The 24,559-nt window shown below is 46.5% G+C and overlaps 6 protein-coding genes across 6 annotated transcripts; 5 read left to right on the top strand and 1 right to left on the bottom strand.

Annotated features, from left to right (window-relative positions):
- Positions 1–630: 630 nt before the first annotated feature.
- Positions 631–1,564, top strand: C8R40DRAFT_1160219 (14-3-3 protein; the record flags this gene model as incomplete). The annotated part of the gene is made up of 4 exons (XM_046229984.1): positions 631–697; positions 754–1,060; positions 1,115–1,458; positions 1,512–1,564. 4 exons carry the CDS (start codon positions 631–633, stop codon positions 1,562–1,564), a joined length of 771 nt encoding a protein of 256 aa, XP_046087488.1.
- Positions 1,565–1,950: 386 nt separating this feature from the next.
- On the top strand, positions 1,951–5,216 carry C8R40DRAFT_1185317 (PGAP1-like protein-domain-containing protein; the record flags this gene model as incomplete). Its single annotated transcript, XM_046232997.1, has 8 exons — positions 1,951–2,175; positions 2,227–2,389; positions 2,443–3,522; positions 3,584–3,727; positions 3,777–4,118; positions 4,181–4,436; positions 4,489–4,968; positions 5,015–5,216. 8 exons carry the CDS (start codon positions 1,951–1,953, stop codon positions 5,214–5,216), a joined length of 2,892 nt encoding a protein of 963 aa, XP_046087487.1.
- Positions 5,217–5,982: 766 nt separating this feature from the next.
- C8R40DRAFT_1099645 (PLU-1-like protein-domain-containing protein) lies at positions 5,983–12,861 on the top strand. The gene is made up of 13 exons (XM_046227872.1): positions 5,983–6,001; positions 6,063–6,698; positions 6,759–6,959; positions 7,012–7,381; positions 7,432–7,538; positions 7,589–7,655; positions 7,710–8,064; positions 8,120–8,300; positions 8,361–8,388; positions 8,441–8,688; positions 8,744–8,907; positions 8,959–11,294; positions 11,347–12,861. The coding sequence occupies exons 2-13, from the start codon at positions 6,066–6,068 to the stop codon at positions 12,504–12,506; spliced, it is 5,850 nt and encodes a 1,949-aa protein (XP_046087486.1). The 5' UTR covers positions 5,983–6,001; positions 6,063–6,065; the 3' UTR covers positions 12,507–12,861.
- A 3,315-nt stretch (positions 12,862–16,176) lies between these two features.
- Positions 16,177–18,703, top strand: C8R40DRAFT_1042639 (tripeptidyl peptidase A; the record flags this gene model as incomplete). Its single annotated transcript, XM_046224101.1, has 14 exons — positions 16,177–16,596; positions 16,654–17,086; positions 17,142–17,230; positions 17,283–17,366; positions 17,423–17,475; positions 17,525–17,547; positions 17,603–17,650; positions 17,718–17,862; positions 17,915–17,973; positions 18,035–18,137; positions 18,194–18,203; positions 18,263–18,514; positions 18,565–18,586; positions 18,645–18,703. The coding sequence occupies 14 exons, from the start codon at positions 16,177–16,179 to the stop codon at positions 18,701–18,703; spliced, it is 1,800 nt and encodes a 599-aa protein (XP_046087485.1).
- Positions 18,704–18,948: 245 nt separating this feature from the next.
- Positions 18,949–20,456, bottom strand: C8R40DRAFT_1169511 (uncharacterized protein; the record flags this gene model as incomplete). Its single annotated transcript, XM_046231387.1, has 10 exons — positions 18,949–19,023; positions 19,074–19,378; positions 19,431–19,524; positions 19,575–19,634; positions 19,687–19,791; positions 19,842–19,924; positions 19,981–20,178; positions 20,242–20,296; positions 20,352–20,364; positions 20,425–20,456. The coding sequence occupies 10 exons, from the start codon at positions 20,454–20,456 to the stop codon at positions 18,949–18,951; spliced, it is 1,020 nt and encodes a 339-aa protein (XP_046087484.1).
- A 669-nt stretch (positions 20,457–21,125) lies between these two features.
- C8R40DRAFT_1169510 (GMC oxidoreductase) lies at positions 21,126–24,156 on the top strand (the record flags this gene model as incomplete). The annotated part of the gene is made up of 20 exons (XM_046231386.1): positions 21,126–21,307; positions 21,371–21,401; positions 21,453–21,504; positions 21,560–21,656; positions 21,715–21,742; positions 21,797–21,819; positions 21,878–21,900; positions 21,960–22,024; positions 22,092–22,274; positions 22,328–22,408; positions 22,462–22,639; positions 22,704–22,739; positions 22,796–22,812; positions 22,847–22,930; positions 23,000–23,100; positions 23,156–23,359; positions 23,422–23,899; positions 23,929–23,952; positions 24,018–24,065; positions 24,121–24,156. The coding sequence occupies 20 exons, from the start codon at positions 21,126–21,128 to the stop codon at positions 24,154–24,156; spliced, it is 1,971 nt and encodes a 656-aa protein (XP_046087483.1).
- Positions 24,157–24,559: the final 403 nt, after the last annotated feature.

Here is a 24,559-nt window from a genome sequence, read left to right as displayed (position 1 = left end):
TTCCGATATCATTCAAGCACATGAAAAATCAAGCCAAGGTAGGGCAGAGGTGTCGGTGATCATTCGCTCTCTAGATTTTTCTGAGATAGAAGAAACCAGAACGCAGGACGGCGTATGTAGTGTACAGCGACAACAGCAACGATCTTCCGAGTTAAGAATGGGATTTCGCTGTGAAGACACATGAGTTTGTTTGCTGTAAAAAGACGAGAGGATTTTACGCTGTACGCTGTGAGGTGATATCGTACCACATTGCTAGTACATACTGTACATATGTACTACAAACGTCGCGTCGCGTTATTATGTGACAAAAAAGGAAACTAAAAGGAAAGTTCTGATGGTAGCGCCTAACGAGCCACGCGATAACCCTTTGCCCAGGGTATTACCTAAGGCGATGATGATAAAATGCCCTAAACCCAGCCTATCATTTAGACGACTGCTTTTCTCTGAAAACCCCCATCATCTCCTCATCGTATCCAACAATCACCACCCTCCCAATCTTGTGAGTTATCGCGTTCCACCCTATCATTTTTCTTAAACTGACGTTTCCGTCGTCTAGATAACATTATCTCTCATCGTAAGTGACGCGCAGCAGCTACTACGCGTCGTTATTGTTTAACACAACCACTGCAGATGCCTGAAACTCGTGAAGACTCTGTCTACCTCGCCAAGCTCGCTGAGCAAGCCGAGCGCTACGAAGGTGCGTTTTTTCAACCCTATCGCGCTTATCTCCAGTCTTCTCACATCTTTGTTCAGAGATGGTCGAGAACATGAAACGCGTTGCCTCGTCAGACCAAGAGCTTACTGTTGAGGAGAGAAATTTGTTATCTGTCGCGTACAAGAATGTTATCGGAGCTCGTCGTGCTTCGTGGAGAATTGTATCGTCGATCGAGCAAAAGGAGGAATCCAAGGGCAATGAGGCCCAAGTCTCCATGATTAAGGGCTACCGGGAGAAGATCGAAACCGAACTCGCAAAGATTTGCGAGGACATTCTCGATGTTCTTGACAAGCACCTTATTCCTTCCGCCGCTTCGGGCGAGTCGAAAGTTTTCTACCACAAGATGTACGTCGTCTCCGTGGGCGTTGTCTTTTCTGTTCTTTATCAATAATTACACAGGATGGGTGACTACCACCGTTATCTCGCCGAATTTGCCACTGGCGACAAACGGAAAGAGAGTGCTGACAAGTCCCTCGAGGCATACAAAGCGGCCTCTGACGTTGCTGTCACTGAACTCCCTCCCACGCACCCTATCCGTCTCGGTCTTGCATTGAACTTCTCCGTGTTCTACTACGAGATCCTCAACAGCCCCGACCGTGCATGTCATCTTGCCAAGCAGGCATTCGATGATGCTATTGCAGAGCTTGACACCCTCTCGGAAGAAAGCTACAAGGACTCTACTCTCATTATGCAGCTCCTCAGGGACAATCTCACTCTCTGGACTTCTGACATGCAGGATTCTGGTAAGTTGCGCTGACCATCTTGTTTTCCCATGGAGCTGATCCCGATTGTCCAGCCGACAAACCTGCAGAAAAAGATGAAGCCGCCGACGCACCTGCTGATGAGTAGATTCGAGTTTTTTATTGATCAAATTGTATTCCTTGTGTTATATCGCTCTTGCATCCCTCCACCACCATCATGCTTATATCCGGAACGCCGTCCTCCCTTCCCCGGGCTCCTCACCACGTTGATCTCGCCTTCGCACTCATTCCTCATATCCGTACTTGACGTCCAATAACTCTACACTTATTATGGCTACATACTACATAGTATTTGACTTTTCTTTTGCATGGTCTCCTGTGATGAATTAAAAGCGTAAAACATGATATTTCTTCCAGAGTGAGCTGTGTAAGGACGTGGTTGCTGCTCATGCATGAGTAATGATGGTTTACATCTGGATTGTCACGGAACTAAATACATGCAGTAAATGAATTGCGTCTTCCTTGCATCCATGAATGTTCGGTCTTATCACTTGGTTTCAAGGATCATTCTCCGTTGCTGCGGTGTTAGTATTCCTCTATGCTAGCCAAGACGTTGCAGAAAATCTTTCACCTCAAGGATGCCGAATGTCCTATATGAATCCTCTATATATTCCTCAAACCCAATTTAACAGCACTTGGACACCGTTAGCGGAGCGATATTCTTTGGTCCTGTATCGAGAAGACCAATGGGAACGAGAGGTATGTTTTCGTACTCCCAAACCTCTGCAGAATTAGCTAAGATAATGGCAGCTTCATGGCGGAACTCCGGTTCTTTTTATTCCTGGAAATGCAGGTTCCTCAGGACAAGTACGATCTATCGCGTCCTCTGCCACTAGACAATATTACTCCAGACCAAATGTACCGACTTACGAAACATGGTCGCGAAACATGAAAGCCTTGGACTTTTTTGCGGGTTAGCATCAATGCTGCCTTTCGTGCGGGTGAGAGCTGATTCCTTGGACTTAGCGGACTTCAATGAAGATCTTTCCGCATTCCATGGACCAACCCTAAAGGCACAGATCGAGTACTGTGCTCGTGCAATATCCTACATTCTTTCACTGTACCCACCAAATACATCAATCATCATCATGGGCCACTCTATGGGTGGTATCGTCGCCACATCTCTGTTACCGTCGAAAGACATTTCGTCCATCATCACCATGTCGACTCCACATACCTTGCCTCCTGCTCGTTTTGATCAGCGAGTGGACGAAATTTACGCACGTAATCGAGAAATTATGCTCCACGACTCCACACCGATTTTGTCCCTTTGCGGAGGCGCAATGGACATGATGATTCCTTCCGAGTCGTGTATACTGCCTCCACTCGTTGAGGGGTTACCTGTACCTTATCGACGGACTGTATTTTCTTCTGCACTTGAGGGTGCTTGGACTGGTGTCGGTCATCGGGAAATGGTCTGGTGTCATCAAGTACGATGGCGTGTCGCGCGTGCTGCAATGGAATTGTCTATGGCTCCCTCTCTAGCTGAACGCGGACTCATCCTTGACAAGTGGTTCAGGGATGGTCACACTTTACCTCCTGCGGAAAACACAGAAGCGTTTGAGAGTTTTCCACTTTCTGAAGATCAATCCCGAGTGTTGTCTTCTGGAGAGCGCCTTGTGTTGGCGCAGCCTGAGGGATCTCAGACATATTTATTTCCTATCTCTAAACAAAACACTACCGATCATCGATTCGTACTCTTCGTGTCTCAAGGCTCTGTACCGCCGGTATCACCTCAGAAGCCAAATTCACTGCGCATATCGGTCGCGCGGTGCTTTGGTTTGACAGCTTCGCTAGATTGCAAAACTCTTCATCCCCTAGTTCATAAACTCATACCCAATCCTATACCTGGTCATACTTTTCCCGTTCCTCAGCAGGGTACAGACGAATCGGAAGGCGTTGTGGTTTTTGATGCGGACGTCATTCCAGAAAGAAACTCCGATGCTCAGTGGATAGCTGCGAACATAGAGCGGGCGGCAGGAGAGGGATGGCTTGTTGGTGGGTTTGTTTCTGCAGATCAAGTATTTGACGATGTTTCCATGACCAGTAATGTTTTTCCATCTTTGCATATTGAATATATTTTTCACTGACCCTTACGTTGTGACAGAAATGCTGCTTGGTGGTACGAGAGTGACGTTATCAGATCCAGCCGCACTCTGGACGTCTGTGCGCTTTCCGAAGTTGAGCTCAAACGCATTGGTGGTGTACAGAGTTGTTCCGTTGACAACGGATAATGTTTTGTGTAGAGATCGTAAGTTAACTCAGTTTATTCTCCCTTTCAATGAATCCAACTCGTCTAGAACCACTTTTTCCACCTTTGCTGGTGCACAATTCGCATCCCGCGGAAACTCATTATTTTCCTCTCATAACGCAACCCCCCCGTCGGATTCTTCTCCACACTCACGGCTCGGCCCCATACGTACATTCAAATCATGGTCGGAGCGAAGGTTTTGAACTCGTGATCTACTCAGTTATCAATGGTTGCTCTATGCAACTCCGAGGCTTCGACCTTCAAATAGACTGGACAGCCACTTTGGGACGATGGTCTACACGATATTTTACGACAGTCGTGTGCTGGGCAGTTGGCATCGTATCGCTCGTCGTCTTCAAAGCCTGGAGAATTGGAGAGAGCAACGGCATCCGTGAGTTCTCTCTTTGTTGGTTATTCTGTACGAATCTGTTTGGGTCCTCATCGTTCGCTCAGCGTGCGTGCCTCCTGTTAGCCATTCCCTCCGCGATTTTGGTCAACGACAGTTACCCAAACTTATGTTGGTATCTTATTTGCTTTCGCTGTTGCCCCTCCCAGACTATCTCTTCATAGGGATGGAGGGTGAATGGCTATATGCACCGATAGCACCCTTGCTTCTTATGGTTGCTTCCGGGCTGGTATGCGTTTCGTGGATGCTCCTGGTTGTCCTTATGTGGCCAATAGGCATGATCAGGCATATATACTTTGCGAGGTTCGGGGAAATCATAAGGTTTCTGGAAATTAAACTGATGAAATGTATACAGACCGCGAGAAGAAGTTATAAGCGCGCGAAGAAGCACAGTCGTATCAATGTGCTTCATTTTTGCATTGATAATCTTTTTCATTCCCTGGCAGGTAGCCTACCTGTGCTGCTGGCTCATACATTTGCAGTCTTGCGCCTCAGACTGTTTCCCGTCGCCAGATCCTGTTTCACAAGTCGATACAGCCATTCCGTTACTCAGTCGAGACGAATCTCCTTCTGGGGGTCGTCGAGGCAGTGAACAACCGTCTCACAAACATTTGATTAGTAACAGCCACCATAGAGCACATTTATTGCTTTTAATGACTTGGCTACTTCCTCTAGCCGCCCCCGTATTAGTCGTGTGGGTGCGAACACTGGTTACTGCGGGGCTCAGTACGCCGTTTGACGGAGATCATTTCTTCTTGAATGTCGCCCCGTTCATGATTCTCGTTGACTATGCTTCGTGGACTTCGAATCCGCTCTTGCAGAAACACAGGCTTGTGTCTTGTTTTCCGATGTCGAGAATTAGTTCTGATTTTTTTTCTTAGGGTCGAGAAGTATTTTTCGGCATCATGGACACTTTGGCTAGTTGCAGGAGTTGCATTTTTCGTAGGACCGCGAAAAACGTATCATGTCTTCGATGCGGCGCAGGTAGCTATCGGGATGCTGACTGTTCTTCGAATTGGTCCTCAATACTGGGGTGGAAATCCATGGCGACTTTCTATCCCTCAAATGCAACTCTTTCGCTGAAGTTTTTTGCCTTCATGAAATCATCAAGTTCCACGTGGGATTCTTGATATCGCTCCCAGATCTTAGATTGACTCCGGTTCCTTTCGCTTGTCAGTCACTGTCAGATCGACTCATTGAAAATCGGAGAATGGACTAAAATGTGCTTTCTGGATAGTTCTGGCAGGGTTCTGGATTGTCGTCTATTGGGCTTAATTTCTTCAGTTCCCTGTATCCTTCTAGAGAGTAATCCACGGAGGTAAATAGCGGACTTCTACTTTTAATATGATCGATGATCGCGCAAACAAATGATCAAATCGCTCCCTTCATTAGGACGGAAATACATAATCCTCTTGGGAAATGTGTCTAGTGTGAAAAAATGTAGTCTTCTGCTCTGTTTTGGAGCTTTCTTTTGGTACAAGAACATGAATTCGTACGAAAATTCCAATGAGCATTCAGATCATGATGGAAACTTTGCAAGGCCCAGATCACATTCTTAGTTATTCAATATCTGCCCTGATAAACCCAGATCCGGACGATGACCTTCCCACCTCCCTTCGCACATGCGGCGGTGAGGAACGAAGTACAAAAAATCTGTTGTCACTTCAGAGCGCTGGATTGTACATACAGTAGTTAGAATATCATTATTTGCAGCGTCAAGCCATACTTTTGTAAGAATTGCGTAGGTTTTTTCATATTCAAAGGAACAACCCGATGTGTGATTCAGTTGGTTCCCACGCCCGAAGCTTTCCATAGCTGGATCCCATCAAACTGTTCTCTCTAAGCAACCTCTAACACCTTTGCGGCGGGTATGTGACCTCTCTTCTATTTCTCTATTTTTCCCTAATAAAATTACGATTTGTCGAATAGGCAATGCATAGTAACTCTGCGGCGAATTCCCCTCGCGGAACTCCCTCCCGTCGAGGAAAATCACCTAAATCATCGACGACTCCGAGTCCCGCGCAATCTTCATCGGTCTCTTTCCACCCAGAAGCGGCCAATAATTCCACCAGCTCCTTCTTTTCTTGTATTAGCATTCCAGTAGAGGGTGCAGTACCCATTGGAAATGTTTCTTCTCAGGAGAAATTACCTACTCCAGATCTCGAGACCTCACCCTCAAGCGAATCAAAGAGGGCACCTCGAAAGTCGAAAACATTTGCATTGGCTGCCCTTAATAGTCATGTGAGGGATGATCTAGTTGATGTAGATGAAACGACCACTTTGAGCGCTTTGGAAGAAAAATACCGCCAATCCGCCCCAATTCCTGTCACTCCAACTCTTGATTTATCGACCGTCAAGAGAACCAGTCCTCGTCATTTCTCGCATCCCCGAACTATTCAAAGGCCTTTTGGATTGCAGGATTGCCCTGAATATTTTCCATCTGCGGAGGAATTTCAGGATCCCATGGCATATATAAAGTCGATTTCAGCAGAAGCCAAAGAATTCGGCATTTGCAAAATTGTACCTCCTGAGGGATGGAAAATGCCTTTTGTCACAGACACCGAGGTTCGTTTTTTTCTGTAAGACTATCGTTCTACACATGCTGATATATTCCATAATGAGCAGCGATTTAGATTTAAGACACGATTGCAGCGACTCAATTCGATTGAGGCGTCATCTCGAGCGAAGTTGAATTTTCTCGAGCAGCTCTATCGCTATCATAAGCAGCAAGGCAATCCACGTGTGGTTGTGCCTACTATCAACCACAAACCGCTAGATCTGTGGCTTCTGCGGAAGGAGGTGCATAAAATGGGCGGCTATGAGGCGGTGAATAGGATATGTATATCTTAGTAAACATCGGTAGCTCATTCTTTTTTAGGTAACCAAAGGGAAGAAGTGGCCCGATGTGGCTCGCATACTTGGATACACCAGCGTTCAAGGTCTCTCGACCCAAATCAAGAATTCATATGCCCGAGTGATTCTTCCTTATGAAGACTTTTGCGAGCGGGGTCGAAATACACCTTTTTCCCCTCCACAAAACTCCAATTCCAAGCCTCCAATACACATTCAAACTCCTGGAAAGGCGCCTCGTTCCAGCGCCACTCCGGCCGAAGATGACAGCACTGTCTCCAGTCCCCTTACTGCATCATCCAGCCCTCTTTCTGAACCTCCAGATGAAAGTGAGTTGAAGGAACAGGGGCCTCGTCCTCGAAGGAGTATCAGACAAGATTCGTTCGATCAGACTAGTCGTGAGTGCATCTACACCATCGTTCAAAATCATCCTCTGAGATCTCCTCAGATTCGCCTCAGAAAGCAACTCCAGCACCCGCGCTTGCGCCTTTCTTGCCGGTGCCGACGTACTTTGATGAGAAACCAGTCATAAAGGCCCGCGAAGCTGGTAATGAGGTATGCCTTGCATTTCTCAATCAATGCAGGTTCTAAGTTATATCCAACAGCATTGTGAGATATGTGGCAAGAAGAACAGAGGAGAACAGATGCTACTTTGTGATGGATGCGATTGTGGTAAGATAACTTCGGTTCAACTTGAGAACCGATCTGCATCGTCATCTTTCTCAGGATTTCATATATTCTGCTTGGATCCGCCGTTAGACTGTCTTCCCAAGAGCGAGCATTGGTACTGCTATTCATGTCTTTCTAGAACTGGAGGAGATTATGGCTTTGACGAGGGAGAGGAACACAGTTTGTCTAGCTTCCAGGCTCGAGACTTGGAATTCCGACGAATGTGGTTCAAATCACATCCTCCTCCTCCTCAACCCGCCGCGATGAAAGATGACCCAACCGCTTTGCGCTTCGGGGACATAACTGTTTCCGAGTATGATATAGAGAATGAATTTTGGCGCTTAGTACAATCAACCAACGAGACTGTTGAAACGGAATACGGCGCTGATATTCACTCAACAACTCACGGAAGGTGCGCGCTCCATGCAATTTCAGTCGCTCTGACTCATTGTGTATTTGCTACGCAGTGCAATGCCTACGCTTGAAACACATCCGCTGGACCCTTACTCCAAAGACCCTTGGAATTTGAACAACATCCCGGTTGTTTCTGATTCGCTCTTACGATATATCAAATCAGATATTTCTGGGATGACGGTGCCTTGGACTTACGTTGGTATGGCTTTTTCAACGTTTTGCTGGCATAATGAGGTGAAGCCGCCGCGACAAATAGTCGTCTGCTCCTGTACTCATCAGACAATTTGAATATAGGATCATTACACATACAGTGTTAACTTCAGTAAGTTTGGTGCTTATTTACACGACTCAAGTTCAATAATGTTTGAAAAAAGTGCATTGGGGCGAAACAAAGACTTGGTATGGGATTCCAGGAGCAGACGCCGAAAAGTTCGAAGCTGCTATCAAGTATGAAGCACCTGATCTTTTCGAGACTCAGCCGGACTTGTTGTTTCAGCTTGTAACGCTAATGAACCCGAAGCGTCTGACTGAGGTCGGCGTTCGTGTTTATGCCTGCAATCAACGAGCTGGTGAATTCGTCTTAACTTTCCCAAAGGCTTATCATGCCGGATTTAATCACGGCGTCAGTGCAATGTTTTTTAAAAAATATGCTCGCCTCATTGATTTCGCTCAAATAGTTGAACTTCAATGAAGCCGTCAACTTTGCACTTCCTGACTGGCTCCCTTATGGACGGGACTGTGTTCAACGCTATCGTGCCTTCAGAAAGCTCCCTGTCTTTTCTCATGACGAACTACTGATTACCATAACGCAACATTCACCTTCAATCAAGACAGCAATGTGGTGTGTGTTTTTCTTCGAACGTCATATAAACCATCTCATGTCTTCCGGTAGGTTAGCGGATAGTCTACGCGAAATGACAGATCGCGAAATAGCCAATCGTGGTCGAGCTCGCGCTTTAGGATATGTCGACTCTCTCGAAGAGCAGGATCGCCCTGAAGATCAGTACCAATGTACTGTATGCAAAGCCTTCTGCTACCTATCGCAGATCTGCTGTCCTCATCAGTCCAATGTCGTTTGTGCTGACCATGCCGAACTCCTCTGCGCCAAGTGTAATGATTCAAACTCACTCACTCTACGCACGCGCTTTCCAGACAACGAGATCATTGATATTCAGAACAAAGTCGCTGAGCGAGCTGCTATCCCTGCTGCTTGGAAAGCAAAACTGGATAAACTTCTTTTGGAATCAGCTCGACCTTCTTTACGTCAACTTCGTTCCCTACTAGCCGAAGGAGAGCGCATCCATGTCAATTATTTTCTCGAAGAGATCTATATGCTGAGAAAGTGTGTCACTCGTGCTAACGAGTGGGTCGATTCTGCAAACACTTTCATTGTTCGAAAGCAGAGTAGGAAACGTCCTCGTCGTTCCAAAGGTCGTTCAGCACAGGAGGGAGACGAAAGTCACGAAAAACCTGAGAAAACCCTAGCCGACCTCTATGATTTATTCCGTGAGGTTGAAATCCTTGGGTTTGATTGTACCGAGATAGCCACCCTCCGTACACTGGCCGAACAAGCTGAGGAGCTCAAGACCGTCGGTACTGCTATACTTCAATCACCCCCCGTCAATCGCAATCGGGAAGATTATATGCAACAGTGCCAGAAACTCGTCCTCGATGCTTCATCGTTGAATGTTCTGATTGACGAAGTTGCCGAGGTTGAGAAGATTGTTGACAAAGAGCAACTCTTAGCGGAACTTGAGGAGAAGATGGTAGACGGTTTCACTTTGACTCTCGAAGAAGTTCGCCAGCTATTGAGTCGTAGCCGTGCCTGTCAGTTTCCTCCCGACAACAAGTATATCCGCCTTCTGGAAATTCGGTTGCGCGAAGGTACCAGCTGGGAAGATCGTGCGCAGGAGGTTCTGCAACAACCAATTAAAACACTGGAAGACCTCGATCAGTTTGCTGATCTAGATCCCAGCGTACCCATTGATCCCTCGGTCCTTGACCGTCTCATGTCGGCTCGCGACAAAGCGCGTGACTTTGAAAAAACCGCTCAGGGTTGGTTGGAGCCTGGGACTGCTACTAAACCTCGACCTAGTGATGTCATTAAATTGGCCAAACGGGCAGAGAAGGAATTTAGTCTTCCAACTCTTCTTGAGGTAAAAGGCATGGCGAATATTGCGAATGAGCTAGAGGACCGCGCCGAGCAAATCCTGAAGTCCTCGTATGTTCGTAGCAATGAGGACGTCTTTCGGTCCGTTCAGGACTGGAAGGACTATGCTAATCAGCATCTCAAGATCTTCTCATTGCCCAAGTTTGAGAAAGTCCATGTGCAAGTAGCTGCCCATGAAAAATGGGTATCTGACCTTCCGTGGTATTGTCGCAGACATAATGGGGCCTACACCCACGGAAAGGAGGTACTTGACGATGTCATCGAGTGCACCCGTCCTGATGATGACCAACCACCTAACGATGAATATCTTACCTGCATCTGCAACGTGCCCGTACGTCCTCCTCCCCCAGGTGTCCCTTCCGATGCTGTTCAATGCGATCATTGTTTCGCTCGATTTCATGAAGAATGTGCGAAGAATGGAGGATCTTGTCCTTTTTGTGACCATTCTCATTGGACTGGAGACATCCCCAAAGCCCGTTCTTGGCACTTCTGCTTCTTGCCCAATCTCCTCATCAACGCTCCCGAGATTTCGAAGAAGTACTCAGAGGAATGGAAACAACTAGAGGTCATTGTACATCGAGTTGATCGTCTGTCAGCTGTGATTGGACAGTTTTTAGCTTACACATCCCAGCCTGCCAATCAACATCCCACCTACATTCATCAAGTCCGTCACTACATGCGCAAACTATACAAGCTACAGTTTGCTGTGTCTCCCAATCCTAAGGTATCTTTCGGTCTCGACCTTGCCGGTCTCCATCGTATTCTTGCCGGTAGGCCGAAGAAACGCAGAAAGCCAAAATTCCACTTTGGGCAAGATTCCGACTCCAACTGGGCAGATGGAACACGGTGTATCTGTCGAGGCCGCACACCCTACTTACTTGGTTATCCCGCTGTTGATTGTGAACAATGCGACAGACGCTATCATGCTGGGTGTGTTTTCTATAATGTTGAACAACGTGCAACGTTCGGAAATCGGCCTAGGCCATATATATGTCCTTTATGTTGCCTGCGGAGGAATAAAACCTATCCTTACTCAGAAGTACGGGTCAAGCCCCCACGTACGTTTTCTCTCTTCGCCCATTCTTTCTTTGTATGCTCACATAGTTGTAGCCGAGGACACTGCTCATGCGGACTATTATGTTGACACAAAAGAAATGCTGGACACCTTCAGCAAAACTATAATTTACAAGGCGATGGGCCAGCCTTATACCCAGACCTTGTTTGTTGAGCTCCTAAAGTTCACACCAGGACAACCAGACACCCATGCAGGAGGCTCTGCCCAGCCGCCTTCTTCTTCTGGCCCTCGAGCATCGAGCATCGAAGTTCCTGGACAACATCTAGTGCCTCCCCCTACGCATGCACCTGTCGCTTTACCTCCGCCCGTTTCTGTCAGTGCTTTAAACGCCGTAACCAATGTAGCGGTCCAGAATGTGCCCCCGCCGCCTTGGTCAAGATGGAGTACTGTTGCGACTCCATCTCGGCCTCCCTCTATATCCAGAAGACACGAACTTCCCCCCGTTTCTCTATTATCACAGGAGCACCAGGATACTCGGAAACGCAAGCATGTAGAAGACTCTACCCGTGAAGATCTACTTCCTCCTATGTCCAGCTTGACTGAGCCTGCTGCAAAGCGACGAATCATTTTGCCTCCCGTTCATCACCAGAATCCTCTGCCTCCAATTCAATCACATCCTCCCCGGGCGTCTCACCCGCCTCAAACTCGAACGCCTGTGCTTCCCCCACCGACGCCTCAGAATCAAAGTCTTTCACCGTCTTTGGCTCGGTTAATGTCACCTGTTGACCAATCTCCTAGATCACAGTTCTCTCATGCGCATTCATCGAATGGTATGAGCACCAGGCTTGAAACTCGACATGACTCTCCTCTCATGAGACCAGGTGGTGTGGATATCCTTAACTCTCCACCAATGCGCGGTCTTGACAGGGATGTGCCGCGATCGATTCGTAGCAATGACCCGACCACACTTCCTGGTCCCTCTACTTCACGAAACAGGCATACGTCTCCGTTGATCGAGAGGGATATGCGCGGTAGTCCACCTCTTGGTGCTCTGTCTATCGTCAATGGTCGCCACAAGCTGCTTGCGTCTCCGTTAATTGAGAGGGATGGTACGCGCGGAGGTCCGAATGGTCACGATAAAGTTCATAGGTCCCCAGTCGTGCGTAATGGATATGCCAATCCTCAGACTTCACTCGCAACAGGCATTGACGCACCTCCAATACGAAAATTGATGATGTCTCCTGGTAAACCTTGATTTTTTCCCCTTGCCTTTCCATTCAACTCGATATAACCCTTTGTTGTTTGCTTTGCCGATGTAGTCCTTATTATAGTAATGATTATGCTTTCCCGATTTTTTACATAGGGCGTAGGTGTTCTGTGAACAATCACAGCGTGTAGTCCCTTTGATTTGTAGGATACAATTTTAATTTTCAAACTATGCATTATATTTCGGAGCTTTGAGGTCCTGCTATGTACCTAATGTTCACGGTTCAATCCAGTAGTAGTACTGCTAAAGGTGGAAGCACAGGCAATATATATATAGACATCGGAAGTAATGTGTAACGTTGGTTTTCTTATCCTTGATTGTACACACTGGCAGACACTTGCACGTCAGGGTTACTAGAGGCCTTTTATAGGCAGGTATGACCTGGGGATGTGTAAAGCTTGCCATTTGCCCTCACTCCAGAGTCAGACAGCCTATGTTGTTAGATCCTGACAGAATTTCCGGGAGGGAAGAACAAACCTAACGTGTCTATGTTGTTGTATTCGATCTTCGTGGAAAGGAGCAAACTCAAACATCTTTCCATACTTTTGAAGATTCCTTCTAGCATCTTCCCTCACTTGTATCGAGGGAAATATCGGCCACCCGCCTTCTTTCGATGTGATAGTACGCGGATCCACATGGAATCTCGAATGCAAGCCCTAGATTGGATTATTTCCGTCCATACGAAGCACCTGCGAAAGGCGGTATTCATAGTATCAGTGCTGTTCTAAACTCTGCGTCACCACAGAACTACGATCAGGCAATGCCAGAGATCTTCAGAACCCCCAAAGGGAATTTATAGACTAGGGAGAGAGAGCAGAATACGCCGCTTGTGAATATGTGAATCCCGGGTCTGTTTCTTTGGCTCTGTTAGGACATTCTCTGGCCTCCTGATTTTTCGTCGTATTCAGATTCCAGAAAATTAGTCGCAGTCCCTTATTACAAGGATATTTGGGTATTTTCAACTGTATTTGGAACATATTGCAAAGTTGGAACTTGCTGTTTGTTCAGACCCCAGGCCTCAGTATTGAGCACAAACTTCAGAGTGATGATTATCCAGGTGTGGCGCGAGGAGACGACTGATCATGAGAAGGTGGTGGCGGCAATTGACGCGCTACGCGTCGTGTGTGACTGGGCACGTGCATCGTGGGGTTCCACTTGTCACTTACAAGTTTTTTTTTTTTTTTTTTTTTTTTAAACTCTTCATTAACCGCAAGTAAGTAAGTCTAGGTACTAAGGCGCGGGGAGTCACGGAAACAAATAAGTAATATCCTCGTCTGTTGCCTTTCTCCATTCTTCTGATATGGGTACACCTTGATTGGGTCCCTGCGTGGTGGTAGAGCTGTGGGTCGTAGGGTTGTTCGGTATGTATTTGTAGTGTATAAAGTAGTGTTCAGCCAGCAAAATGGCCTGATAAAGGAAAAGGAAAGTTTTCACACTCTGCCCGTGTAAGGAGAATAACCGTTAGGGAAAACCAAGTCCACATTGCAGGCGTATCCGCTCTGTGGCCTATCTGGCTCTTGCTGGACTTGGGCAGCTAACCTGTTACATCTCCTGCAACAAGAAAGCCAAAACCCACGCTAGCAAGTTGTGGGCTTGCCGCACCAACGGTCTCGGGTTTTGTGTTTCAGCTAGTAGGTGGTGGTATGGTATAGGTTGTGTTTGTTATATCTCGGTATCGGAGTTGTCGGAGTCTATGACCTCCTCCCTCCAATCAGCTTCCGGAGTCATTTCTTCCCCGGTTGGGCCATGGAACATGGCTTCAAGTTCCTCCCCGATGCCCAGTGGTGTGTACGTTGGTGCTTCAGCGATTGGGCGCTGTTTTCCTGTTTTAGTGAATGCCCCACTTTCTTCCAGGAACTCTGTGAGGGCCTCAATTCCTTCCTCCGTTCCAAGTATCTCTTTCAAACAGATATCATCCGATGCTTTCCTGAGTATGTGCCGAAAGTTGTCATATCGAGGGCAGGCACGTAATATGTGTTCGCGGGTCTGCAGATCTTCGCCACAAGGGCAGTTAATGTTCTCACCAGGTACAAACTGAGCATAGTACTCGCCTAGGAAGGCATGGCCTGTCCGACATTGTGTTAGTCGTCCGAACACTTCCCTTGGTGTTTCCTTCAGCCGCTTTGTTGGTTTTAGGGAGGGTGGGAGCTGGTTGGCAATTGCGAAACGCCCATAGGTTGAACGTGATTCCCATTTCTTCTTCCATTCTCTCTCTGCCCGCACCTTATTTAACCGCAGAGCATTTGATCGTGACCTCCCCCACATTGCCTCATTTTTCTGTTCTGTTCCCATTTTGGCTAGGAAGTCAGCACGTTCATTGCCGATTATACCTATGTGGCTCGGCACCCATGCCACTTCAACTGAATGTAATGGGTCAGAGTCCAGAAACTCCACTACTTTTCGGTAGAAGTTAGAGCAATACACTTGGCCTGGCTTGGGAGAGGTGTCAAATATTGAGTCGATGCTTGAAGCGCTATCTGTGAAGAATTGCCAGTGAGTGATAGAGTCATCTTGGGAGGATATATTTGCTGCAAGGCCCGCGGCATAGCTGAGTGCAACAATCTCCCCATCATATGCTTCTGCATGAAAGCCCAGCCCAATGCTTCGGCTGAACATTTCTATATTATTCTGATAGGCCACTAGTCCCGCACCTGCTCTCCGTATACGGCGGATGGGTTTCAAAGACCCATCTGTATATATACACAGGTTTTTTGAATGTGATTGAAGGATACTTAGCTTTGTTTTGTGTTCTTGGACTTGTTTGTGCATTCTCTTCTTCTTGTCTTCCTCTTTCCCTTTAGGTGGTGGTGGGATAAAGCGGAGTCGGTTTCCAAAGTCTGATCCCACCCTTCGCCATGGTGGTGTGGAGAAGGGAAGGAGGCGTTCGTCGCTAGAGTTGGTGAGGCGCGCAATGTTCTGGAGTTGGGTTGTGCGGTTTTCATCTTTCTTGCCCTTCCGATTTAGCTTGTAGTGGACAGCTGGGGGGCGCGATGGTGGCCTTCCTGCTCTCCATGTATTATCAAGTCTTTGTATGATGGGGTTGGATGTACTTAGCTTGTTGAATCGTAATGCACAGTTTCGGTTCAAGCGATTAAGTTCCACCCGAACCGGTGGAATAGATGCCTCAATCTCCATTGCTGCTATGTCACTTACAAGTTACATACAGACTGGAATCGGAACAACGGCATCGTACAGTAACAGTGTACAGTGTATAGTTCAGAATTCGTTGTCTCACCCTTCGACAACGATATACTTTGCTCGATGAACCTAGGATCACATATGTAGCCTAATATGGCGTCATATTCTCTAGGAACAAACTGAATATTAAACGGTGCTTCGAATTCGTTTCGCACAACGAAATTCAATGATTTACGAGTTCAGGTTGATGTTATTTCTCGACTGGAGGATGGGGGAAAGCTGCTGCTGCGTTTGCTCATGGTCCGATTCGGCTAAAATCAAAAACGCAGAGTTTTATGAATTTTATCAATGCAGAAAACGACGCGCAGCCTTCCTCATTCTATAATATGATTGTCATATGGGTACGTCCGTGTAGTACGTCCGTTGCTTCGGTTTACATATTTCGGCTCTCCCAGGCTGCCAGAGTATGTATATAAGGATGCAATAATTTAGAAAGCAACGGGCTTGCGGTCACCTTAAGATGCGGTCACTCTTGTCCTGTCTAGCGATACTCACCTTCTCCGTGCTTGCTTTTCCTTCTCCCAGAGAAAGCCATTCCCAGATCAAGGAAAGAGTATTTCCACCTCGGGACTGGGAGATCCACAGTGTCGCTCCTTCCAGCCACAGAATAGAATTGAAGATTGGCCTTCCTCAACCAAATTTCAATATCCTCGAAAAACATCTATATGAAGTCTCAGATCCGTCTCACTCTCGCTATGGACAGCACCTTTCCAAAGAAGAGGTGGAGGCTCTTGTGGCTCCTCATCCAGAAAGCTTAGCACTTGTGACCGACTGGCTTGTCTCTCACGGCATCGGGGAGCAAGATATGACCCGGTCCCCCGCCCAAGATTGGATCACTATCACCGTTCCCGTGAGAGTTGCAGAGAAGATGCTCGATACTGTACGTCTTATAGAGCTACATAGGTTCAGCCCAAGTTCAACCGATTGACTTCTATAGACGTATCACGTTTGGAAGCATACATCAAGTGGCGAGTCAATTGTTCGAACCACAAGCTACAGTCTTCCTATCTATCTGCACGAGCACGTTGACGTGATTCAACCCACGACGACATTTGCACGTCTCAAAAGTTTCAAGTCGACTATTCATAGGCTCGATATGGAAACTGGGCAGATCGTTGAGCAAAGCAATACCCCCATTGTCAGCGCATCCGGCATCTCTGTTGACCCTAGTTGCAACACTACAGTCACGGTAACCTGTCTAAAGCAGTTGTATAATGCCACAGATATTACTCCTTCTGCTAACATCAACAACTCTTTTGGAATCACCGGTTACCTTGATCAATTCGCCAACTTTCAGGATCTTCAATCATTCTTCGCCGTTCAAGTCCCCGAAGCTGTGAATTCAAGCTTCACTGTTCTATCTGTAGCAGGTACATAATTGGATCGTAATGTGAACTGTGAACTTGCTTCTCATGGTGTGTCCAGGTGGTCAGAACAACCAGACTTTGTCCGAGGCCGGGGATGAAGCAGATCTTGATATCGAGTTCGGGTTCGGTATCACCTTCCCGATTAATGTGATATGCGCCATCTTTTTCTCTTTCTACTCATGCTCACGCGACATTGTAGGGAACCTTTTTCACTACAGCTGGAAGTCCGCCATTCATCCCAGACTTGAATACGCCTACGGATACCAACGAGCCTTACATTACGGTGAGTACTCAAGCGTTCCAATCGGCGGTATTTCTTTCATTGATGGCTTCTAATAGTGGTTGGACTTCATTCTTGCTCAAAACGAGATTCCTCTGGTCATAACCACAAGGTAAAAATTTAGATTCTCCAGAGGGACGACATTGAAATCTTTCTTTAAGTTATGGCGACGATGAGCAAACAGGTACGTAACGTTTATCCGTCATCTTGCAGTCATGTGTCTGAATTTTGCAACGTAGTTCCCGAAAGCTTCGCGAAACGTGCTTGTGCTGGTTTCGCCCAATTGGGTAAATATTTCCTCCTGACATGGACATAATATGAAACTAGGATTCTAATTTCTGTTGGAATGGCCAGGTGCTCGGGGCGTCTCTCTTACATTTTCCAGTGGAGACGGAGGTGTTGGGGATGGAGACCCCGATCCTGCCACTCAAACTTGCATCACGAACGATGGGACTAATAAAACAGAGTTCCTCCCTCTCTTTCCAGCTTCTTGTCCCTAGTACGTGCTTATTTCCCTTGCCCTTCATTACACTTTTAATAATCAAATGTAGTGTTACTGCCGTCGGAGGTACCATCCATGTTCCAGAGGTTGCAGTTGACTTCTCTGGAGGTACTTGAGATTTTGGTGTACACCGCCAGTTTGATCCCCTTTCTCATCGTGGCATGACCAGGTGGATTCTCCAACTACTTCCCTCGTCCTTCATATCAGGATGCGGCCGTAGCTGCCTTTTTCGAAAACTTCCCCAATGGAACATATGCAGGGCTCTTCAATCCGTGAGTTACTGTTGTCCATCCGCATTCACAAGCTCTGTATTCTGAATTCACCGCAGTGATGGACGGGTATGGCGTTCCATGCTGACAACTGCATGAATTATGATACTGACTGGTTGAAATATCAGGCGTTTCCAGATGTCGCCGCTCAAGCTGACAACTTCCAAGTAATTATCGGGGGACAGACCGGTCTCATCGGTGGCACTTCCGCTGCATCGCCTACGTTTGCGGGTTTCGTAGCTCTGCTCAATGATGCAAGACTCAAGGCTGGACTGCCGTCCCTCGGATTTTTGAACCCACTATTTTATTCAACTGCAATTAGCGGGTTTAACGATATCACGACCGGGAATGCTCCTGGATGCGGCACTGAAGGCTTTAATGTGAGCCCGGTGATATTCTTCCTTACCTTGTCACTCATTTGTTGTTCTAGGCAACTGTTGGCTGGGATCCTGGTGAGCGATTTTCCAGATAACATTTATTCTATCGGATGCTGATATTTTGGACACCAAGTGACGGGACTTGGGACGCCTGATGTAGGAAAACTTGTCGCGTTAGTGACACCTACATAGGGAGGTCAAGGACAGAATAATAAATATACCCCAGGTACATAAGTATGTACTGTTATTAACTACTTGTCACAGGAAATTCCAATGGAACCCAGTTGAACGCGTTTCTAACGAAACAAACTGACAGACAGGTACATGTAGGTACAGGTAGGTCAACGGTGTAAGTCAGCGTGGAACAGTTGCACAATTATACATAGCAGATAACTTAATGGAAAGCAGCACGACTGCTACTGCAACAATCAACACCCTCATTTGTCCAAGTTCCATGCGGCTTTCGACTCTCCTTCCTGGGAACCAAACCCTTCGTCAGCATGTTTCTGCGACTAGAAGACGTACATGAAGTTTCGACATTTTTTCGCAGAGAAAAACTTACACTGAAAGGGGCCATTGAATAGCTTTCAACTGGTGCATCGGTTGTACGATTCACATTGACATCAACAGAGATGGCGCGATTGAAGACGCTATCACTTGATATCCCTGGCCGATTAGAGGGCGGCCCCCCTTCTCCATCCCAAGTATAGTTGACGGTGGAATGGGTGCTTTCGTGTCTCCGACGGCTGTTGAAAAGAACCATCAAGGCGTTAGTGTACAATTTGGCAAGTATAGCAACTGGGGCAGCATGGTGATTGTTATGCTGGAAAACAATATACATGACTGCATCAACAATTGCGATACTGGCTGCAGTCCGTCCGATCAGAAATGTGAGCACGGTTTTGCATGAATAACATACTAGTGAGAAGACCACCACCGACTGTCAAGCCAATGAGGCGGGACAGCATGTTTTCAGTGTGACGGTAGCTAGTGAATTTCCTAGCACGAGTGAGCTAATGAAGAAATCAACAAGTAGTCGCATTTCATCTATAAAAATAATCACCAGGTATAACATGCACACGGAAATAATCACGTCGCAGGAAGCGCTTCCCAAAAGCCAGACCTAATCTATGAGCTTGATGCTAGGCAGCAGGGTTTTCGGGGTAGGTACATACCGTGGTCACTACAAAGGTCTTGCTTTGTAAATCAGAGAACGTTTGAACCGAAAGTTTAATGGTAATTCCAAGCGCCATTGCAGCGCTACCTTCCATTAACGCGAGCTAAGATAAGAGAATTGAGCATTGTTCGCCAAACAGATTTTAAAACCTACTGCGGCGATGAAAAGGGCCAATGGTATAGACCTTCCTAGAACATAGATCCGCCATGCGTAGAAGCACTGCACTATACAACTTGCTGAACAAACCCCAAATGAGTTCTTGTAGCAAACCTTGTAAATACCATCTACTTACCGACACCACTCATGAAGGGAATGTCGAACCAAATGAGTCCTAAGCCCTCCAGCGCTGCAACATCGCCCCAACCAGAGGCTAAAGAAGCAAAAACTGTACTAGTATACAAGGCAGTTTGCAATATATCCCAGATGAAGAGCCCATAAACTAAAGTTTTCAGTCGCCAGCTGTCCTTCGGAAAATTGAGGTAGTAGAGATCTGATACGGGGGTCATATATTAGCCTATAATGAACTAGATTACGGCGGGATTGTGCAACTCACACACTTGAACAGCGCTGCATCCAAAGAGGCCCCAGTTACCGACTAAGCCTAAAAGCTACCAGGGACCCATAAAATTTTTATGGGAGCATCCCATAGTCAGACCTACGCACCAAAGGACCAGTTCTAGAGGCACAAAATCATTCTCGTTAGACTACGCGGATATAAGAAAGAGAGGAATCTAACAATTGAGCAACGTTGGGAGGGATTCCGGACATGACAGGAAGGTAGAGGAAGGAAGTGGAACAGCTTAAGTTACAGTCATTTTGTTTGCATTGAAGATAAATATACGGGCAAATGCGAAATAGTTGCCGGAGCCTGATCAAATTGGGAAGGCTTGCTTAACGAAGTTCTTCGCATCAAATATTGACGACACCGAGCTCCAGGCGAAACACTAGCCACTTGTAACGATGACAGCGGGATGGCGGTATCATTATACCTAGGATACTGAATTTGACCAACTTGCTCAAAATATTTCCGTTGTCATATATCAGGATTCATATGAGCACCGTTTCAGAAACTGGTGGTTGGAGCATCTGAGAGAAGCGAAGAAGCCTAAGAAAGCATACGCCACAGCTTACGATCATCAATGCTGCGTTGATTCGGCCAGCGATGTCAGCGAGAGAAGTTGAACACATTTATTTGCGGGATCCAGCCTGATCCAAGGTAGGATCGGACTTGTTATAAGGCTGTGATGAAGACGCGCAAAGGATGACTAAGCTTTACAATGATCCGTTCGAGTTGGATTGGTACTAGATAGATCACGTCTTCTGAACGGCGCCGTGTATCTTTTTATCTATTTTAGAATCACTTCCCAATCACTTCCAACTCAAGCTTCAATCTCGGTTTCTCAGTTTTCTGATGGATTTTTTGATTGATAGCTCAATATGAGCATTTCTGATACTGTTACGGCTACGTTCTCTTCAAAAGCGAGATGCAAGCCAGTCAAGAGGAACAAGTTGGTCCCGCGTTGGTATTGGGCAATGGTCTCCGCTGAATCGTTCTGCTCGACGTCTTTCGACTATCTCATCCTTGGTGGTGGAACAGCAGGGCTTGTCCTTGCTGCTCGGTAAGAATGCCTTCTATCTGTAGTTGCTTCGATAATATTCAAACATCCACGATTATGGTCCAGTTTGTCAGAAGATCCCGATGTTGTAGTCGGTGTACGTGCGTGTACTGCTTACGTTCGAGCAACACTGACTACCCAAATACAGGTGCTTGAGGCCGGAGAGCATATCAATGAGATGCCAGAAATTAGTGTACCAGGTGAGTTCAACATTTCGTCATTTGACTGGTTCAAATGATGTCGAGATTCTTCAAGGTATGATGGGACAAGCTCTGGGAAATCCAAAGGTCGACTGGGCATTTTCAACTGTGGAGCAACAGGCAGTCCTGAATCGTAAAATATTTTCTCCTCGGTGAGATTCTGATTTTGCATCTTGTGCATGTATGCGCATAGAACTCATGTTTAATCAGAGGGAAGGGAGTCGGGGGTACTTCTGCTGTGCGTTGAACTTTTTCTCGGCCTGTTAAAGGTAGTAAATGCGGTTTTTTCCAGATTAACTTCTTAGTTTACCAAAGGTTTATCAATGTTTTTATCAACAATATCCCACTCGGGCTAATCATCCTTCTCGCAAAGAGCGTCTGAGGAAGACTATAATGGTATGTTTGATAATAACTTCAATGTCAGTGATTCTCATTTTCGGGGCATCTATTCTCAGCGATCGAGGCTCTTGGGAATCCATATTGGAACTGGAAAGATACTTTCCTCAAATACCTCATGAAAGTCTGTCGTTTCTTTCTCCGTTGATCATGGATTCGACTCTCAAGTCGTTGTTCTGTGACTTTGGCAGGTAGAAACCTACGTTCCGCCCACTGACCCGAAGATCGCTAAAGATCCACACATCGGCTACACTACAGACTATCATGGCTCTAGTGGCCCAGTGAAAGCTTCCTTTTCAGCCTGGTTCAATGATCTGCATGCTAAGTTCATGGATACACTAGTCAACATGGGAGTCCCAATCAATCGAGACACTGTGAGCTATCCCCCTGCAAACAATTTTACCAAAGCTTATAGGGAGTTTTTAAGGGTAACGGGCGGAACATCGGAGCGTCAGTTGGCCCCATCTCTGTTGATCCTTCAACCATGACTCGCAGTCATGCCGCGACTGTAACGGTTATACTATTACGCTGTGTCATCCTGCTGATTAACTGTATTTGTAGGCATACTACACTCCAAACTCACACAGGACAAACCTTGTCCTGCTCACTGGTGCTCATGTTACCAAGATTTTATTGGATACCCCCTCTGGAGAGCCTGTTGTTGCAACTGGAGTGGAATTCTTAAAGGATTCACAAAAGTTCAGTGTCCGAGCTAAAGTTGAAATAATATTAGCGGCTGGTACATAATTCATTTTTCTTCCAGACGTTTGATGTACTGATGAATACTTGTTCATCTATTGTAGGTGCTTTCCAAACCCCGCAAATCCTGGAACTATCTGGTGCGGCCAGTTCTATACCACAGTTTACTGCGATTCTGAAACCTAGAGGATTTTAGGAATAGGAAAGACCGATGTATTAACGAAGCATGGCATTAGACTAATCTTAGATCTTCCTGTCGGAGAAAACCTTCGTACGTACCATCTGGTTTCTACAAAGTGCAGCTCCCATCAAATCTAACTCCGTTACAGAGGTGTGTCAGCGGCGGAAGATACAAGGATATACGGTCTGACTAAAAATCACCCCCTTGAATTGCGCACAGGATCATCTTACTTTGCCTTTCATACACGAAGTTCCCGAAGGTTCCGAGACGTTCGACAGTTTGCGTGACCCAGCTTTCTTGGAGCAACAATCCACGTTATAGTAGGCCTATCTCTTGTGTCATACAGCATACAAATGTATCTGACGTTGGTTGTAGCAAGAACGAAAGGAAGGGTCTACTGGCTGGTTCTATCACTGCATATGGCTACCTGCCTTCAGAGAAACTTTTTGACTCGGATGGCCTCACGGCTCTGCAGAATCAAATGCTCCAAGATACAACGCTCACTGCATCGCCAAGCTTGAGCAAACAGTCTGTGCTCATCAAGAAATGGTTTCCAGACCCCAATCAAGCCCAAATTGAGTATGTTCCTGTGATAGTTATATAGCAACCTAACGTCTACTGAAGTGCACTTCTTGTACCAGGGTGTTGCAGTTTCCTTTTTTCCTTTCTTTTGGCCCGTTGCCGGAGCGTCGAGAAGGCAAAGTGTACCATTCAATAATGATCATTGGTCTACACCCCCTTTCCCGTGGATCTGTCCACATCAGTTCCGCCGATCCCTTGTTCCCTCCAAGCATCGACCCTAGGTATTTTTCTAATCCAGCAGATTTGGAGATCATGGTCAGTGCTGTAAAGTTTGTTCGGAAGCTGATGCGAACGGAACCTTATGCATCTGCTGGCTGTAAAATGTACGACCCTCCAGAAAAATCGGCGGTCTCCAATGAAGATCTTTCGGACGATGAGATTCGAGATTGGTGCAGGTCCCGAGTTATCAGCATCTTTCATCCGATAGGGACGGCAGCGATGATGCCAAAGGAAGATGGCGGTGTGGTTGATTCTTCATTAAAGGTCTATGGGACCAAGAATTTAAGAGTGGCACGTATTTTCTGTTTCCTGCCAGCCGTATGTGTTTTTGATCAAAGTCTGTGCAGGTTGACGCATCTGTTATTCCCCTGGTACATTTCTATTTCACCCTCGCGCCTTTGGTTTCACCGGTCTCAACCATCATTTTGTCCTTCAGGAAATGTCGACACATCCTCAAGCTGCCGTATACGCTATCGCTGAAAAAGTATAACAATTTTTGACCATACAGTTCCCCCTTACTTACTTATCTATCTTTCCAGGCAAGCGACATTATCAAAACTGCGCGAGCTCGATGAACCTCTGATAGATGCACAGATGCGCAGATAGAGCATATAGTGTAAGTCCAACTGTCACCGAGCTCGCTATCTCTTCTCTTATACGTCCAATGCTTCATATCAGTACTCCGCAAAGTCGAAAAGGATCTACAAGGTTTAGTAGTACTATCCAGAAGTATTATTGGAATTGTAAACAAAAGCTGTACTTACTACAAAGGTGAAAGTCATGGATAAGATAAGTTTACATTCATGCGAACTTAGAGGGAGAGTGAGAGGGAGTAAAGAGTACTGTGTATCAGTGCTCAATCTGATAGTAACGAAAAGTTTTGCCCCCGAAAGGAAGCTTGGGACAATGAGAGAGCATGCCGAAAGCCATGGATGAGATGAAAGCAATATTGACTACCTTAGTCCATGCGCGAGCCTG

This window comes from Lentinula edodes, assembly GCF_021015755.1.
Source record: "Lentinula edodes strain Le(Bin) 0899 ss11 chromosome Unknown C8R40scaffold_13, whole genome shotgun sequence".
In the NCBI taxonomy this organism is placed as follows: domain Eukaryota; kingdom Fungi; phylum Basidiomycota; class Agaricomycetes; order Agaricales; family Omphalotaceae; genus Lentinula; species Lentinula edodes.
Note: the sequence above shows the minus strand (reverse complement) of the source record. Positions and strands in the feature narration are given on the sequence as shown.

Excerpts from the sequence above, each read along its gene's own strand:
- C8R40DRAFT_1099645 (XM_046227872.1), top strand. The coding sequence starts at position 6,066 with ATGCATAGTAACTCTGCGGCGAATTCCCCTCGCGGAACTCCCTCCCGT. Across the intron at positions 8,065-8,119 it reads CACTCAACAACTCACGGAAG|TGCAATGCCTACGCTTGAAA; the intron begins GTGCGCGCTCCA and ends TTTGCTACGCAG. Across the intron at positions 8,389-8,440 it reads CACATACAGTGTTAACTTCA|TGCATTGGGGCGAAACAAAG; the intron begins GTAAGTTTGGTG and ends GTTTGAAAAAAG.